We start from the raw sequence: 17,815 nt of genomic DNA, 5'->3' as shown, positions 1-17,815 counted from the left end.
GCCCAACACAAGTTTTGTTAGAATTCTTTCTTGGGGAAATATTTTGTTAAAATTCTCAATCGACATTATAGTAACTTCGTACACGCAACTAAATCTTCTATTTTTTTAACAATGCTGTTCATAGAATCATGTACACCTCGTAGCTCACGTTCTCTCCTCGATTCCTCTGGGCATTTTCCGTAGAATATTCCGTTAGTAGTTTCAGATAATTGTTGATTCTCCGTTTTGATGCCGTTAACTTTCCATCTTGAGGGCAAATCCTGATCTCACCATTTCTTGTCAGCTATATCATCTTTCGTTCATTTCTTGCTTCTCCGACTGGTCTCGGATTCTCTTTCTCCTTTTCTTCACATCAGTTTATCTTCGCCTCCAATGGCGGCCGTCGCCTCTGAAACTGAGAAGATCTCAAAGCTGCAGACCGCTGTTGCTGGTCTCGATCAGATCAGGTAGCTGAGGATATGAGCGTCCTTGCTTATTTATTTATTTTTGTTTCGTTTCGTATCGAAATTTGAGCTCCGATCTTAGTTTCGGGTTTGCACGTTCTGTTTTTTCAGTGAGAATGAGAAATCCGGATTCATTAGTTTGGTCTCTCGCTACTTGAGGTAGATGTCGGGTTCTGTTCATTTTCTATTGATTTTTCTGTTCTTTTATGTGCTTGAGGGATTTGAGTGTTTGTGGTTGTTTGATTGAAGTGGAGAGGCCGAGCATGTTGAGTGGAGTAAGATTCAGACTCCGACGGACGAGGTTGTCGTGCCATATGAATCCTTGGCTGCTCCACCTGACGGTATTTGTTGTCCAGTCTTGTGGAAAATGTAGTGAGGTTTTGATTATTTATCGGAAGTTGTATTTAGCTCTGCTATTGCAGATCTTGAAGCGACTAAGAAGATTCTGGACAAGCTCGCTGTTCTAAAGCTCAATGGTGGGTTGGGGACGACGATGGGCTGTACTGGCCCTAAGTAAGTTCCAATTTCAACTCGTTAGATCTGACAACAGAACTTATTTCATTCTTGCAAATAGAGCTTTTTTGTTTGTTTTATTGTGCATGGATTCTTATGGGAAGCAAAGCTGTGAGATGAGTTCTTTTCAACTTTAAATAGAGTAACAAAATAATGGCAATTATGCAAGGAGTTGCTCAAAATTTATCCTACATTCAGTTGCTTAGATAATACTATGTGCTTCAAGATGCGTGCTATGTGCTTGAGCTTCAATGTATTGTGATCCTTGTGAGGGCTTTGGGCATGCTATATATATATATATATATATATATATTATGTTTCATCCATATTTGCAAATTAGTGATGCTCGTGTTTTACTAGGTTGAATAAGAATGATATTTCTTTTGCAGGTCTGTCATAGAAGTTCGAAATGGATTTACATTTCTTGATCTCATTGTTATTCAAATAGAGGTAAAACTATGCTGAATGAGCATTCCTTATTATTTTTTATAATAATTTTGTTTGCATTGATTATGAAATCTACGGTTGAACCCTACTTGTTGAATACAGTCTCTCAACAAGAAGTATGGATGCAATGTCCCTTTACTTTTGATGAACTCATTCAATACCCATGATGACACATTGAAGGTGAGTATCCAGTAGATATGTTCACATTGGAAGTACACTCCTGTAGGATATGGACTGACCAACTAATTTGTATCCTCTGAAGATTGTTGAGAAATATACCAACTCAAACATTGAAATTCATACCTTCAACCAGGTCTGAATGTAGCTTCCTTCAAGTAATTATTATTTTTTTTTACTGAATGCTTTGGCAAAACTTTTTCATCTTGTCTGTATGTTGTGCTATTTCCCAGAGCCAATATCCTCGCTTGGTAATTGATGATTTTCTGCCTCTGCCAAGCAAAGGAGAAACAGGGAGGGATGGCTGGTAAGTGATAGCAGATCTATTGAAGTTATGATATGCACATTGGAACTTATTTATATTGCTAATGGCAGCTTGTTTAATGTTGCCTTTGTGATGTCGAAAGCCACACCTTTATAAAACATCCACCTATTGTGGCATTTCTTGTCAACCATTCTTCTGATAGTAGTATGAATTATTCTTTTTGAAATAGAATTGGAGGTGGTTCTTTATTTATCGTAAATCTTTTCATCAAGTTTCTAAAGTTTTCATGCCTAGTTCACTTATGAACTAGTGTTTTGATTATTGTTACAGTTCGTTCTTCATTTTTAAAATCTTGTCTCAACATCTCTAGTTGTTGACTTGTGAATATTTGTGCTGTCAATTCTTGAATTTCTCAGTATCATCACCGTATTTCAACCATGGTGAGTATATCATTCTCATCATCATGATTAACCTTATCTTGATTATTCATGGTCAGCTTTATAAATCTTCATTTTTTCCTTGTTGAAGCACATGACAGACTCACTTTCTTTGAGAGCGCTAAAGTTAACAAGTGAATCCACCTCTATAAAATATGAATCATATATAAAGTAACACTAAATTTACTTGGTTTGATCAATAACGACTTACATTCATAGAGTGAGGAGGCATAAATATCCACTAAGATGCATAACAAGATAGATGAAATCCTCTTTTATAGAATGATAATGAAGAATGTAGTGTTAAGATCTCATTAAAATATTGGAGCAATTTTTCTCATTAGAAAGCCAAAGAGAAGAAGAATTACTTTCTCATTAAATCTCTAAGAATACAATAATAATGAATCGTCCTCCATAGGATATCCTTCTCTTGATCTCCCTTTTTTATTTTGGTCATGTCCTAGGAGAGAAAACCATGACCCTCTATGTCTTTACTTACATAAGAAGTCGTTGAGTTATCACTCAAAGAAACTCCACCCCACACATTTAATTGAACTCCCTCTTTATTAAGTCACAACTTTAGATGCCTAGTTTCACCTTTCTCAATTGCATCGTGAACTCATTACCATTTTAGTTAACCTATAAAATGGGCTTGAAATGGTAATTAAATATGGAAAAATTTATCTTTTTTGTCTGGTTTTAAGCCTATACTGTGCGAATCATTTTGAATAATTTTTATGTTACTTTAATCTATCCTTTCTCCTTCCTAATGAGCTGATATTAATTTTATCTACTCATGTAATTAGTGTATTTTCTGCTCATAATTGTACATGTCCAGACACCCTAACTCTATTTTCAATTACTTTATCTTTAATAGTTATCACTACAATCGTTCATCAAATATAGTTATTCTTTGATTTATATCTCATAATTTTGCCACATATTTATCTTTATATTTTTTATTTCTGTCATGTGCAATTTAGTTATCAACCACTTTTTTTATTATGCAACAATCATATTCATTCAACTTCATCAACCTAATTATAATTTTATAAATTTATGATGCAGCACTAGATAATAATTCCTAGATTTTTTTAGTATTATAGAAAGCTGTGGAAATTTTATTAGGATTACTAGTTTTTATTTTATTTTAAATTAGAATGAATTATCATTCTAGATAATCTTGGGTTTGATTTTGCATTGTTTAGGGTTTGATTTTATTTTGGCTATGATCTGATTTGATTCTAAATTAAACAGTCTTGCATTTAACCTTATTTCTATAAACAGGGATTCCTAGCTTGTGTTTGGGTTGTTGATTTAATGAATAGAGTGTTTAGTGATTTTAATTATGAGTGTTATCCCTTGATCCAATTATAAACTAACAGTTTCTTTATTCTCTTTTCCTTTTTTTTTATGTAGTAATTAGTCCTATGTGATTCCTTCGACTGTAAACCGCCGCCTCTTCTTCTTTGCATGTGATATCCTGTAACTCACCTGAGTGCACATTATTTCCTTTTTTTGTGCATCCTACTCAAGCGCGTCTAGCAGTTGATCATGCAACTTGCCTGTCTATCCTGCATGATGCACCTTTTCAAATCTAGATCAATTTTGGTGACTATCTAGCATTGTATTCATTTCCCACTCTCATTCGCTTATGACTTTTAAACGTCCATAATGCCCTTGATATCTTAGTGTTGCTCTCGCTAACTCCATTATGCCACTCTCCCTAACTCTAGTTGTGCTGCTCTTGATGCCTTCTTCTTTCTATCCACCTACTCTTTCGACCATCTCATGATCCTCATTGCTCTCACTCTGCTTTATCTATTTGCATCCCAACTCACACTACATACTTGCTTAAAACATGTCTCACTTATGCACATGCTTTTGCCTTCACGATCCCTACAACACTATCTCCTATTTCCAAATTAATGAACACATCTTTCTGTTCACTATTTGCAACTAAGTGAACAACCTCCTTTACTTATTTTCATTGTTTGCAGGGTTGCTCGTTGCCATGGTCATCTTCGCACTTGCACTCGTGCATATCGCTTACATCTCCTAAACCCTCACTTCTTCATAGTTTATTGCAAACAACAAATGCATCCAACTAACATTTTAACCTCCTTATTATGGGTTCATTTTATTATAATACTTTGTATTATGATTATTGTTATGATTTTAATACTCATAATTATCATTACTATTATCGTTATCCTTATGTTGATGCAGCTTGTGAGACCCTTGCATCCATATTGATAAAGAAGCTAATAGCTTATGCCATATGGCATATCAACTTGAATCTATAGTTTCATTGCCTCTCATCTAGCAACAATAAAAATTCTCACTAAAATTATAGCCCAAACCGCCAAATCACCAAGCTACATCACAATAGCCTCCTCAATTCTACCACCTCCCCCAGAACTTCTTAAGCTAGAAATCGTAATCATCCTGCTAAGTGCACCACCAATTTTACCCCAACCTATACGATTGCCTACAAAACCTTAATCTTCACTTACAACCTAACATACTGTTCGAAATAGAAATAAAGAATTGGAATAAAACATCAAGTTGAGAATTGCAAGCAACATATGAGCAATTGATTAAAATAGATATATGCAACATGACATTTTTGAAGACTTATGTAGCCATATGCAATTATGGTTTGAACAATTTGGTCGTTAAATGTATAGAATTTGAAGGATAAAGTAGAATGCTACAAGCTTGCAAATTAAATTCAAATATTATAGATGCTAGCTATGGAAAAGGCAAGTTCATATTAAAGGTCAGTCGGGCTACGCTCTTCAATTTAAATGATGCCAGTAACATATTCACATAAATAAACTTACGAATTGAAGGTTCCATATCAAAGTTCCATATGAATTTCACCTACTTCCAATTCAATTATAAAGTCACTAGCGACATACGATGGAAACCAAATTGACCTCTCAGATGCAGTTAATAATAATTATGAAGGTATCATTATAAAACTGACAATACTAATAGATCCGGGAGCTTCTGAAATACTCCTAAAATTATCTATGGGAAGTTTAAGGCAACAAATCTACAATGAGAGTTGCCAATGTTCTTTATGATTTGCCTAAAATTATCTATGGGAAGATTAATACGATGGAAGGGTGCTAATCCTGTTACGCATGTGCACTTCATCATGTGTCGCTTGATCATGCGTGCCTCGCTGCAATCTCGATCATCGCTTGATCGTTTGTGTCTCACCACAATCACGACCTTCTATTGTGTGCCTCATCATATTTTGGAAGTTTGATTAAATTTTACTCTTAATAATTGATCTACAGATTCTTGATCAACTTAACGTTGGGTTAGTTTGGCTTAAATTTTGCCATCTCAGGAACTGCTGAACTGGAATGAGAACTAGGCCAAACTCTGCTTAGCACTGTGAACGTAAATGTCAGTTCAAATCAACAGACAATCCATTGGTTCGCCTCGTTTTGCTTACAAACTTGCAGGATGAATTAGTTTGATTAAGCCAGCTTACTTGACTGAACTAACTGGACTACGTGGAAATCCTGAACTAGACTAAATAATATGGTTAAGATGTTCAATTTCTGGATTGGATTTTTGTGGAGTATTTGTTCACCAATCTATTTGCTCCGTCTCAATTATCCTGTGCTGTATAAAAGAATAAGATGTTGGTCTCTAAACCTAATATTGCACATACATTCTGTGTTCTCCTATAAATTAAATTTTAAACTTAGCAGAGAGCTCCCAACACAAATTTTGCTTAGAGAAATAAATACAATGCTCCTGCTGTATTACTAACAGCATTACTTACCATTTGTAGCCAAATCTCAAAAGCATTGAAGAATATTTGAAATTACTAGAGAAAAAAAACAGAAAAACAAAAAATGCATGCCTTAAGCTTCCTTGGTAAATGTAAACTCAACGCAATGTTTAAAAAAAAAAACTGTTTTTTTTTTTGCCTTGTCCAATCTCCAATAACATTTATTAATAAAACTTAGTTTATTCTTTGTAACTTGAAGGTACCCTCCAGGGCACGGTGATGTATTCCCATCGTTGGTGAACAGTGGAAAGCTTGAGTTCTTGCTATCTCAGGTGTTATGAAGTTTGCAGGATGAATCCTGAAGCATGCATCTCCCTAAGTAGCGATTACTGAATATTTAACTAGAATCTACATATTCTACCTGTTTTCCTCTGCAGGGAAAGGAGTATGTCTTCATTGCAAACTCAGATAACCTTGGTGCTATAGTCGACATAAGTATGCTTAAATGATTGTTACAATTAGATTTTTTTTTTTTTTTCTATTGTTATTGAATTTTGGTTTTAATGAAATATGTTCTTCTAATCAATTTGTTTTCCTGCTATGTAACAGAGATTCTAAATCATTTGATCAACAATGAGAATGAGTACTGCATGGAGGTAACAAAAATTGTCAGTGATGTTTGGCCGTAGTGAAGGACCTAATTATCTGAATCATGTATTCCTCCAGGTGACTCCTAAAACCTTAGCTGATGTTAAAGGTGGAACACTAATCTCATATGAAGGAAGGGTTCAGGTATGTTGAAGGAACATTTTTCATTCCATTCCAACTTTAATTCACATAATTTTATCTAACTTTGTTTATATAATCCTCATGCCTGAAATTATAAGTTATGTTTCTATTTACCAACAGAACTAGTTGAATGGTTACAGTTTACAAAGGGCAATTCTTATTTAGTGTCGAACTATGGATTACACTTTTTTTTTTTAATTTCTTCCTCCATCTATCAAGTTATATATAATGGCATCACATTACTGACAACATTAAAAATTGCTGATGTTACATTTTGGGCTCCGAAAATTCGGCCCCGGCCTCCCCGCCGCACTGCTATTTTTCTTTTATTCGGCGAGGGAGTTTTAACGAAATAAGTTCCGAGGTAAATTTTGGAAGGCCATTGGGTTTGTAGTTAAAACACTACCCAGAGATTTCGTCATCATTTTGTGAGGACTTTATGATATGAGTTCTGGTTTCCTATAGGCGCAAGCCCCTATAGTTAATTACCTCTCCCGATCACGAGAGAGAACTTTCGATTAAGGCTAGTCGTCAATCAGATACGTAGAGATACGTAGTATCTGGCATATAGTAGCAACATTGGTTTGGATTTGAGAATTTGAAGATTCTGAAGGGTTTGGATGTTGGAAGTTCAAGTTTAATATTTAAAATATAAATCTTCACCATCTTTCACTTAAAGCGGATGGTGGGGGAGTGGATGATAGACCCGATCAAGATCCCATGGTTCCGTTGTCTCGGGCCATCGTGGTCCCGGGTCTACTTAGTCAGAGGAGGTAGTCGACCCAACATAACAGAAGGATCCTTGTCAGTAGCCATGAGTTGCTTCGTCCAAGGAGACCTTGTTGACCTGGGGTGAATGTTTGTCTAATGGGATAAATTTGAATCCACCTTTATTAATAGAGGGCTTTGTGCCATATCGATCATATCCTATTGATTCATATCTCAAGGATTTGATGTCATTAAGGAGTGTATTGGCTCTGGCCATAATCGGTATTTCGTGGTGCCATTTAGCGGCAAAACCACTCGGTTTAGAGGCCCTAGGTCATAACCAATTATCCTGCGGTGTCATCTAGCGGCAAAAGCGTCAGTCAAAGGACACGTATTACTTCCTTAATGGCAGGAGATTGTTTGAGAATGATCCCTAGTAATATTTTCGACTAGGCATTAACTCTATGTGAGCCGAAGTAAATTTAGCTATCTCAGCTCGGCAACCTATTGCGGAGGGTGGATGAATTTTGCTTTAAGTGTTTGATGGATGGATTTCAATTTTAAATATCTTGGACTTTGGATGATTTTTGGAGTTTTGAATTTTGATGAGCATTTGGATATAATTTGAAAGTATTTGTAAACCCCTCCGTTGAGATAAACATTCAATATGGCCATCAACGGGGTGTATTTGAGGTCATTTCCATTTTGTGGATGAACATTGTCAACTCTGTGGAGCTATTAATAGAGGATCGGGTTTCTCAAGCTTGATGCCTTTGTTTGTGAATTCTCTTGATTATAGGCCTTGAAGGCCTAATATGAATGTATTAAAACAAATACACCGGTCCCCACAACTATCTATTTATTTGAAAGTTCAAACCCTGTCGACTTCTATTAATCCATATAGAAAGATCGGGTTCGAACTGGAATTCACTTATCGACATGCGGAGCATCCCTAGGCATCAAGCGTACCAATAACACGCTCGTCGGGACCCATGCTAGTCGAGATTGTATTTTCCCCTTTAGTGTACCTATGTGCATACAAATTATGGTGCACGTGCAGGGGTATTGAAATATTTGTAGTTGTGTAGGTAATTTCCTTTTGAATACACAACATTTCATTTGAGAGCCTATACCCGCCTTCTGTCCGCTAGTACGAGTGTTGCGGATTCGGTGGCGGCGAGTTGTAGATCTGGACGCCTTCTGTCTGCTTGCATAAGTGTTGCAGATTTGGTGGCGGTCCTTGTAGTTTTTAGACGCCTTCTGTCTGCTTGCATAAGCGTTGCAGATCCGGTGGCGTTGTAGTTTGTGGACGCCTTCTGTCTGCTTGTATAAGTGTTGCAGATCCGATGGCGTTGGATTATTGGTGTTACGAGGCATCTTCTCATCTTGATATTTTCTCCCCTTTTCTCATTCACCGGGGACGGGACTTTCTGGACTTTGGAGTCAATGATCGTTGATTTGAAAAGAACTCTTTTTAGGCTCTTCGGTGTAGTGGACTTGTTATTTCCAGTGTTTGTGGGCACCTGAACGATTTTCTTCTCAAGTATAGAACTAAGAAGAGACTTTGGAACACCAGGAAATTTGGTTCTAATTTGTTCAAACATTTCCTCTCTTATGCCAGGGGGTGTCCTTTTTCGTACATCGGGTTGCCTTTGTACCCGGTATACTGACAGCACTTTGATCACCACTGTCGTAGGCAATGCTTGTACTTGTGCCCACAGTGGTTCGTTGTACCTCGACATATCCACTGTTGTTATCCACAAGTGTTCGTTTGCAGGGAGTCGTTGTATCCACTACGACCTCCTGGAAGTGTTTGTAGAAGAACCATTGTCCTTCCTCCATATCCACCTTTTCACCAATCTCAGGTGGTTATCAATTATACTCGTTTGCAAATTGAATTTGTTTGTAAAGACTGGTCCTCTACTATCAAGTACCAGTATTGATGTCTCAATCTACAGGCATAGTTGATAATGTTGTTGTAGTCTCTTTACATATATTTGTAGGATGGCCACCATATCTGTGTCTTGATATACCAGGAGGATTGATGTACTTTCCCTAGAGTTAAGTCCTTGTTGATTGTAATTTGGAGATATTGATTATATGCAGGTTGCATCAGCCGTCATTATTCGTAGGTGTTGCATTGTATTCTTCACCCACCAACTTCTTTTGTTTGCAGAAATCTTGATGTATTTGAAATCAAATGACGGTTGAATTCGTACAAAAGACCTCTTGCTACGAGTCACTTGTTTGCATGTGAATAACAACTTTGGAATATTGTCCAGCACAACTCTTTCGTTTGTTTATTGATGCTCAACATTTGATCCAAATTAGAATTTATTGATTCTTGTTGAGGTTAGATCCAATTTTGGTCTGCAAGTTCAAATTTGATTTTTGCAAGTTCCATCCGAGTTCAATTCACTATACTTAATCCGGATCAAGTCTCAGTGTTCAAGTTTACAGATTCTTGTATTCAACCTGGTTTGAGTTCAAAGTGCATGTTCAAGTACTTGTTCAGGGTCTTCTGAAGTCCTTGCAAGTTCAATTGAATATTCAATTTGGCTCGGATGTGATTCCAGTTTGATTTTATTTCATTTGGATTTGACCTTTAGAAATTATATAAATTTTGTTCAGGTTCAAGTCAACAAGTCCTCTGTTCTTGTTCATTTGAGTACAGGTCCTTGTTCTTTGTTGTTCGTACAAGTACTTTGCACATCTTAATTCAAGTTCTGTGCATTTTGTTCAAGTACAGGTCCTTCGTACTGTTGCTCAAATGATGTCTTCAAATTGTTCAGGCTTTGTGTACTTCAGTGAAAATTTCGGCAGCACCCCAGCATATCCCTCATTTGGGGGAAAATAGGGGAGCTGGACCTTCCCACCACGCTACTCGAGCGTGTATGGTAGGTGTCCTTAGACACCGCGGCTGTACAAATTTTCACCCCACCATGCTACAAGAGCATGTATGGGGCCTTCAACAGTACACGTACGAGAACACCAGTAGCTCTCCCCACCACGCTACAAGAGCGTGTATAGGGCTTACCCACCTCGTCGTATGCGTCGCACCGAGCTCCCTCCTACCGTGCTACAAGAGCACGTATAGGTGGTTCTCCGGTCCGCTACAAACGCCGAAAAAGGGATTTGAAGTGATTACCCGTCTCGTCGTAGGCACCGCACCGGGCTCCCTCCTACGTGCTACAAGAGCGCGATAGGTGGTTCCCCGGTCCGTTGCACACTACGAGAACGAGAATATGAGTTTTAGACGATTATCCACCTCGTCGTAGGCACCGGACCATATTTCCTCCCACCGTGCTACAAGAGCGCGTATAGGTGGTTCTCCGATCCGCTGCAAACGTCGAAAATGGGAAATCTTAGATTTAGAAATTATACCTTGCGTAGCAGTCGTTGGTGTCAGTGTCGAGGACTGTCCCCACCACGCTACAAGAGCGTGTATAGGGCTTACCCGCCTCGTCGCACATGTCGCACCATTCCCTCCCACCGTGCTACAAGAGCGCTTATAGAGGGTCCACCGGTGCGTCAAGCGCGTCGAGGGCGGGATTTAAGTTAGAAATGTATACCTTGAAGACTGGCGGACTGACGGTGAAGGGCACAGAAAGCCGAGGCAAGGGCATCTTTATTTTTATTAATATTTAATTTAATTTAATTAAATTTACTTATAATTAATTAAAAATAATTAATGATATTTAATGAAATTAATTAGTAATGATTAATTATAATTAAATTTAATTAATTATAATTAATTCATATTAATTAGCTTCAATAAATGATAATTAATTAATCATAATTAATAATAATTAAAAATTATTAATTAAATTAATTTCAATTAAATTTAATTATAATTAATTAAAAAAATTAATTATAATCATTTAATTAAAAATAAACATAATTAATAATAATAAATATAATTAATTAAATTAATTATAATTAAAAAATAAAATAATAATAATAAAACAACATCTCTCCCTCTCTCTCTCGGGTTCGGCGGATCCACGGGATTTTGCCGGAGAAGAGCACGTGAAGGATAGAAAGTTATCTTCACAGCACGAGCTCCCGTCGTTGCTTGCGATCAGACAGGAAGGGAAGCCGACGAAGGAGCAAAGTCGAACAGCGAAGGAGCCGGAGAAGCGCTTCACGGGGAGAGAGTTACCTTCACAGGCGAGCTCCCGATCTTGCTTCCGATCTGACATAAGGAAAAGTCGTCGAAGGTGCGGGCTCGACCAGCCATGGGAAAGCCGAAGAAGCGCTCGAATGGGAGAAAGCTACCTCTACAGCGAGCGAGTTCCCGTTCTAGCTTTTCCGACCGAACAGGAAGGGTACGCCGTCGAACGAGCAAGGCCAAGCGAGAGAGGGTGATCGTGAGAGGTCGAAAGCCTCTCATTTTCATTTCTTTGACGACGCTCCAGTGAGGTCGTGCGGTGTCGTGCTATGAAACGACGTTGGAATGGTTCCGACGTGGCCACGACGTGCAGGATGAGGGCAGGTGAGATTTGATTTCCTTTTTTTTTTTGTTTTACACGATACAGAGGGTCAACATACATTTAGGAAACTATAAAAATCTCTTAAATTTGTTGGTAATAGTTGCTGTATATCTTTATAACCCCATGAGTTGATGCCACATCTCCATATTCATGAGCTAATGACACCACTTCTTTCTAATTAGAACTTTCAATCCCAGTTTCACGGCCTGGGACTGGATACTAGATAATGAGTACAAAAGTGGGTTTGCTTGGTGGTTAGTTCTGAATTAATTATACAGACTAAAGGGAGATTGCTGGAAGGTTCTTGCATTTCAGTTGCTAGAAATGCGCCAAGTGTCATGAATACAACAAGATCTGCATATTAATTTTTCATCCTCGATCTTAATTTTTAGTGAGGAAATTCGTTTATTTGCATTCATATCAATTTTTTTTTAAGATGTTTATGCGTTGATGAAATTTTAGCCAATAGCCATACTCAGGTAAGAACCACTGGGACCATTAAAGATGAAACATTAACTAACACCGAAGGGTAAAGTTGAATCTAGAAATGATGAACTATCATTGAAGGCTCAATTTGAGACTAAAATCTTAGTGCTTGCTTCTGGTTTATGCCTGTTATAATTCATGTCAATTATTTAATGCTTTAGCGTAAACTGAATTAAACCCTTTTTCTGCCGTTCTCTCTAATATATTTATTCTTCCTTGAAAACTATTTTTAAATTATCAATTCTATCATGAAGGAAATTGTATGGTTTTTTATATTAACTTGCTTGTCCATCAACTCCTTGGTAGAATAACTAAAACATTCTTGCTTATGTTCGCAGCTTTTGGAAATTGCACAGGTTCCTGATGAACATGTAAGACATTGGAGGATTGTAATTTTATATTCAATACTTCTAATTTTTGTTAATTAGTTTAAGCTTATTTTTATGATCTTTTTGCTTTCAGGTGAATGAATTTAAATCCATCGAGAAATTCAAGATTTTCAATACCAACAACTTGTATGCTATCTCATTGTAATGAATTTAACCTTAAAATGACGTTTAAAATTTAATCTATCGTACGATTCATGCAGGTGGGTGAACTTGAAGGCCATTAAAAGGCTTGTAGAAGCAGATGCACTAAAAATGGAGATTATCCCAAACCCCAAGGTGAGTTTCTTTCCTGGTCTAAATGCACTTGACTGTAAATTACCATTGGTTCATATGGAAACCTTCATGCTTCTAGGAAGTAGATGGGATCAAGGTTCTTCAACTCGAAACGGCTGCTGGGGCAGCAATCAGAGTAACGTTTCTACTGCATATACAGTTTTATCATTTATCTCATTGTGGACAACTTCCAGAATATTAATTCTTGATGCCCTTTAGTTTTTTGATAATGCTATCGGAGTGAATGTTCCACGGTCTCGTTTTCTTCCCGTGAAGGCAACATCTGATTTACTATTAGTTCAGGTTACTCTATTTTCTATGATTATGAACCTAATACTGATGCATTAAAGAATGTTATGGCTAATCTCATTTCTTCATTGTTTTGCAGTCCGATCTGTACACCTTGGTTGATGGCTTCGTAGTCCGTAATAAAGCCAGAGAAAATCCTGCTAACCCATCAATTGAACTAGGACCTGAATTTAAAAAGGTGTTATAGAATCCATATTAGCTCTTGCTTTACTGAAATTTTCATTTGATTTAATGCTTAATTTTATTATGTTAGGTGGCCAACTTTCTTGCTCGTTTCAAGTCCATTCCTAGCATTGTTGAACTAGATAGTCTAAAGGTTTCTGGTGATGTATGGTTTGGCACGGGAGTAGTCCTAAAGGTAATCATTTTATAGCTAATTTTGGTCTCTATATTCAACTAGTTATTACTTTCTCGTGTTTGATGTATGAATAACTAAAAATATGCACTTGGTCATACGCATTGAGTCAACATTGTTGGAATTGTTGACTAATAAAAATAATGAACAAAATAATGAAAATGAAAATGGAAGAGATGTGTTTGCATTGCTGGATCCACAAATAATTTAATTTCACTTTGACAAGATTAATTGTTGTCATTGGTTGGGTCTACATGTCCATGAATTTGCTACTACCTACAACTACACCATACTAGAAGAATGTTTGGATTCAACAATAACAGCAATCTTTCTGTTCAAACAGTCAACTGATGCTTGGATTTTTATTACTTGCACATATAGTTTTACTTTCATTTTGATGTTATTTTAATTGTCCTTCTAATCTATTTTGTAACCGCATGCCAAAGCAAAATGACAATTAAGAAACCCTAGAATCTAATCTTGTGAAACATTAATTTTAAAATTGGCAAGCTTAACAAATTTTATTAAATTCCTGCAATTCCCTTTTGTTTCACATCAATTTGGCTTATGTTAAGAAAGATACAGATAGACTTAAAAAAAACTTGGTTAGAAAATATTAGAAATGACATTTTTTTATTAGATTTAAATGAGAATATGATTCTTAATAAAACACAATGGAGAAAAATGATTCATGTAGACGACCCCATGTAGTGGGATAAAGGCTTGTTGTTGTTGTTGTAGTATATGCATGCTTACATAAATAACCTAAAGAAAAAAACTACTAAATAAATGAAAGTAGTGTTCAATTAGCAGCACAAGAGTTGTATTTACAACAAGCCTGAACTTTAAAATCTATATTAAATTTGCTTGCCTTGAAAAAATTAGTGACAATGAATTTAACATTTGATACTCATCAAGCAAATCAAGTTTTAGCCATTGTGCTTCTTACAATGCAATCCATGAATAATTATATACAACTTATTACACCAGCGAACAAGATATCTCTACAATTCACCATCAGTAGCGATGGAAAGAAAAATCTTAGGCATGGGCTGGAAGCTCATGAAATGAAGTCAAATAAGATACACTGAGTAATCAATTAATATCATAAATTATTGAAAATTTTAGCATTTAACCCTATACAATACATGATTTTATACAGCAATACCTTTCAAGCAGATAATTTATTTAATACTCTTGTTCGAAATCTTTTGGAATGTAGAAGTGTATTGGTTGAAAGTGCATGTTTCTTCTTCATATCAACAGCCGATTAACAGTTAGTTTTTTTTTTGTGAATATTTTCACAAAATCAGTCAAAACATACAAATGACTAATATGATATGAGCCAAGAAATAAAAATACTGACATGCATCCTTAAGGGAAGCTAAGAACTCATAATAATATTGTAGAGGGCAACTAATTAAAAATAAAAATAAAAATACAAAACCGAATATATATCATATATATGCTTAGATTAACAGACAATTCCTTTTAAGAAAACTAACTCAAATGCTTAAATATTGCCTGTGATGAAATATGTACTTTTATATTTGACCAGATAAATGAAATTTAAACCTGAAGATTCTTTCAAGGCATTTATCATTATCAAATTGTTTAAAATTTTAATGCAATTTAATTTTCTTCTTAAGTCTCTTTTTTGTTAATATGTGTCACAAGCTTCAAAGGAGATGAAAATGATTTCTTATTAGGAGCATTAAACCTATGTAGTAGACCTAGTAGGAGAACTATTTTAATATTCTTTGATATCCAAAGCTTTGTATAAAGTCTCACATAGTATTTTTTTTGCGATTTTTAGTCTAATTTATCCTTAATCCTCAAATATCATAATAAATAAAATAAATAATGGTATATTGGTAGTTTATAGATTTGTTGCAATATTTCACCCAAATTAGTTGATTATTGATTTTGTTTGCTTTGTGCGTATTTTGCTGAAGGGAAAGGTGATAATAACTGCAGTCCCTGGAGAGAAGTTAGAAGTTCCTGATGATGCAGTAATAGAAAACAAGGTATATTACTAAACCCTTATAATTTCCAATGTTCAGCTCAATTGCTGCTGACTCTCTCTCTCTCTCTCTCTCTCTCTCTCTCTCTCTCTCTTGTTTCCTTTTTCTTAGGAGATCAAGAGCTCTGAGGATATCTAAGCTTTAGCTTTCTTGCATATGGAGTTTTCCAATGGCAGTCATCTGCTCATTAATGGTAATAATAATCAATCATGTATAAACCCTGAGAAGCTACAAAAAAAAATACTCATGCTTTTACTGCAGTTTAAAGATATATTCACCTTTCCTTTTTTTCAATGATGAGCTTTACGAACCCTTTTTTTTTTTGTCTTCATTATATTTTCTACGATTGCATTTTCCGAAAGCATCTCTCATATAATGGGACAAAGGCTTGTTGTTGTTGTTGTTGTTTCGAAAGCATCTAATTTCGAAGACTTTGCAATAAATTGCATTGCTTTGACCTCAAACTCTATACCAAGATTGGGAACACATGACATTTGCGATGCCCGTGCCATCACTTCCGCTCGCATCACTTTCGCTCGCTTGCTAGTAACAATATGTGTCGATCTTCTAGTTTGAATACATGACACCTCTCAACCTCATGACCTTCACCTTCGCAACGGCGAACACCGTCACTCGACCCTATTGGCAGAGCCCTACATGATGAGTGCTTCTTGATCATGATATTTCAAATCATAAGAAAAAATTATTGTACTTCAAGTAATCTAATATAAAAAATTAAACCCTGAAATTTATTTTTAAAGTAAATAAATATCATAATATATATATTTTACATTATATGTAGAATATATTTGATTGTAAATCACATGTTTCTTTAAATTACACAAAAGTTATCTCGGGTTCTCTATGTAATTGAAGGAAATGAGCCTTTGGGTATTATACTTGATCATATTTGATCCTTATACGAGCAACCCTAATTAATGAAATTATTAGTGGCCACTAAAGCAACTATAATCAAAATCCCTATAATTTATTAGGTTTTTTAGTTGTATTAAAATTATGGCTATTAAAATGGTCCTAATCTTTTGGCAAATTAAGTTTTACCTCACATTATGATAGTTCTTGCACTCATGCCTACATTGGCTACATGACTTTGATTACTTAAGTCTTGAGATAATCTAAGATAAACATGCCTATAAATTTATAACAAAATTTTTTTTATAAGTTGTCAAGAGGTATCTATGTCTGCGTATAAATACAAAGGTTAACTACTAATAGATTGTAATCATAGCTATAATTTGGGTTAGAACCCTATTCAGCGCACAGTTCTCCCGTTCGGTATCCGCACAGAATAATCACTCCTCAAATAGAGCATGCGGAATGAGCTTACATTGAGCATGCCGAATGAGCTTACAGTGTGTTTAATTTAATTTGAATGTGATGAACATGAAATTTTTTAAATCCAATTATTTTAATATAACATTTAAATTTCATTTGAGACTTTTAATAAATCTTTTTATTTAATTTTTTAAACTAAAAAATTACTTTAAAACATATTAAATAAACTGTCCAAATGAAACCTTAAATGTTATCAAATAATGAAACAAATATAAAAGAAAACGAAAATAATAATAATAAAGAAAACGATCCAATGTACTTCAAAATCAGCTTTAAGACGAGCGGATTTTTTTATTGGAAATAAAAATTTTGTGCTTAAAAATGCATAAATTTATTTTGAGATTCATATAATACAAAATTTTTATATGTAATATTAATTTTTTTAAAAAATTCATATTTTTCAAACTCATCCTAATCCTAATAGATTTTTTTTTTTTAAATTATTGGAAGCATGCCAACAATCCACGGAAGAGTTGAGGAGGCCACCTACACTCTTGACAAGTGTTTTCTGACTCCATAATTCAAATATAAATACTAATAATATTACATGAAAATTTTCAATCATTCGACTATTACTATATATATGAAGTAGAA

At 35.4% G+C, this 17,815-nt stretch overlaps 1 protein-coding gene across 1 annotated transcript; it reads left to right on the top strand.

The window, feature by feature from the left end:
* Nucleotides 1–278: 278 nt before the first annotated feature.
* On the top strand, nt 279–16,188 carry LOC110093903 (UTP--glucose-1-phosphate uridylyltransferase). The gene is made up of 21 exons (XM_020818943.2): nt 279–446; nt 555–602; nt 693–784; nt 866–956; nt 1,346–1,406; nt 1,506–1,583; nt 1,666–1,716; nt 1,814–1,887; nt 6,299–6,371; nt 6,477–6,534; nt 6,649–6,695; nt 6,766–6,831; nt 12,854–12,886; nt 12,978–13,030; nt 13,105–13,180; nt 13,257–13,313; nt 13,397–13,480; nt 13,566–13,664; nt 13,740–13,844; nt 15,797–15,868; nt 15,977–16,188. The coding sequence occupies exons 1-21, from the start codon at nt 373–375 to the stop codon at nt 16,001–16,003; spliced, it is 1,419 nt and encodes a 472-aa protein (XP_020674602.1). The 5' UTR covers nt 279–372; the 3' UTR covers nt 16,004–16,188.
* Nucleotides 16,189–17,815: the final 1,627 nt, after the last annotated feature.

The sequence above is a fragment of the Dendrobium catenatum genome, unplaced genomic scaffold (assembly GCF_001605985.2).
Source record: "Dendrobium catenatum unplaced genomic scaffold, ASM160598v2 fragScaff_scaffold_737, whole genome shotgun sequence".
Lineage (NCBI taxonomy): Eukaryota > Viridiplantae > Streptophyta > Magnoliopsida > Asparagales > Orchidaceae > Dendrobium > Dendrobium catenatum.
The sequence above is the reverse complement of the archived record's forward strand: the minus strand, read 5'-3'. Positions and strand labels throughout refer to the sequence as shown.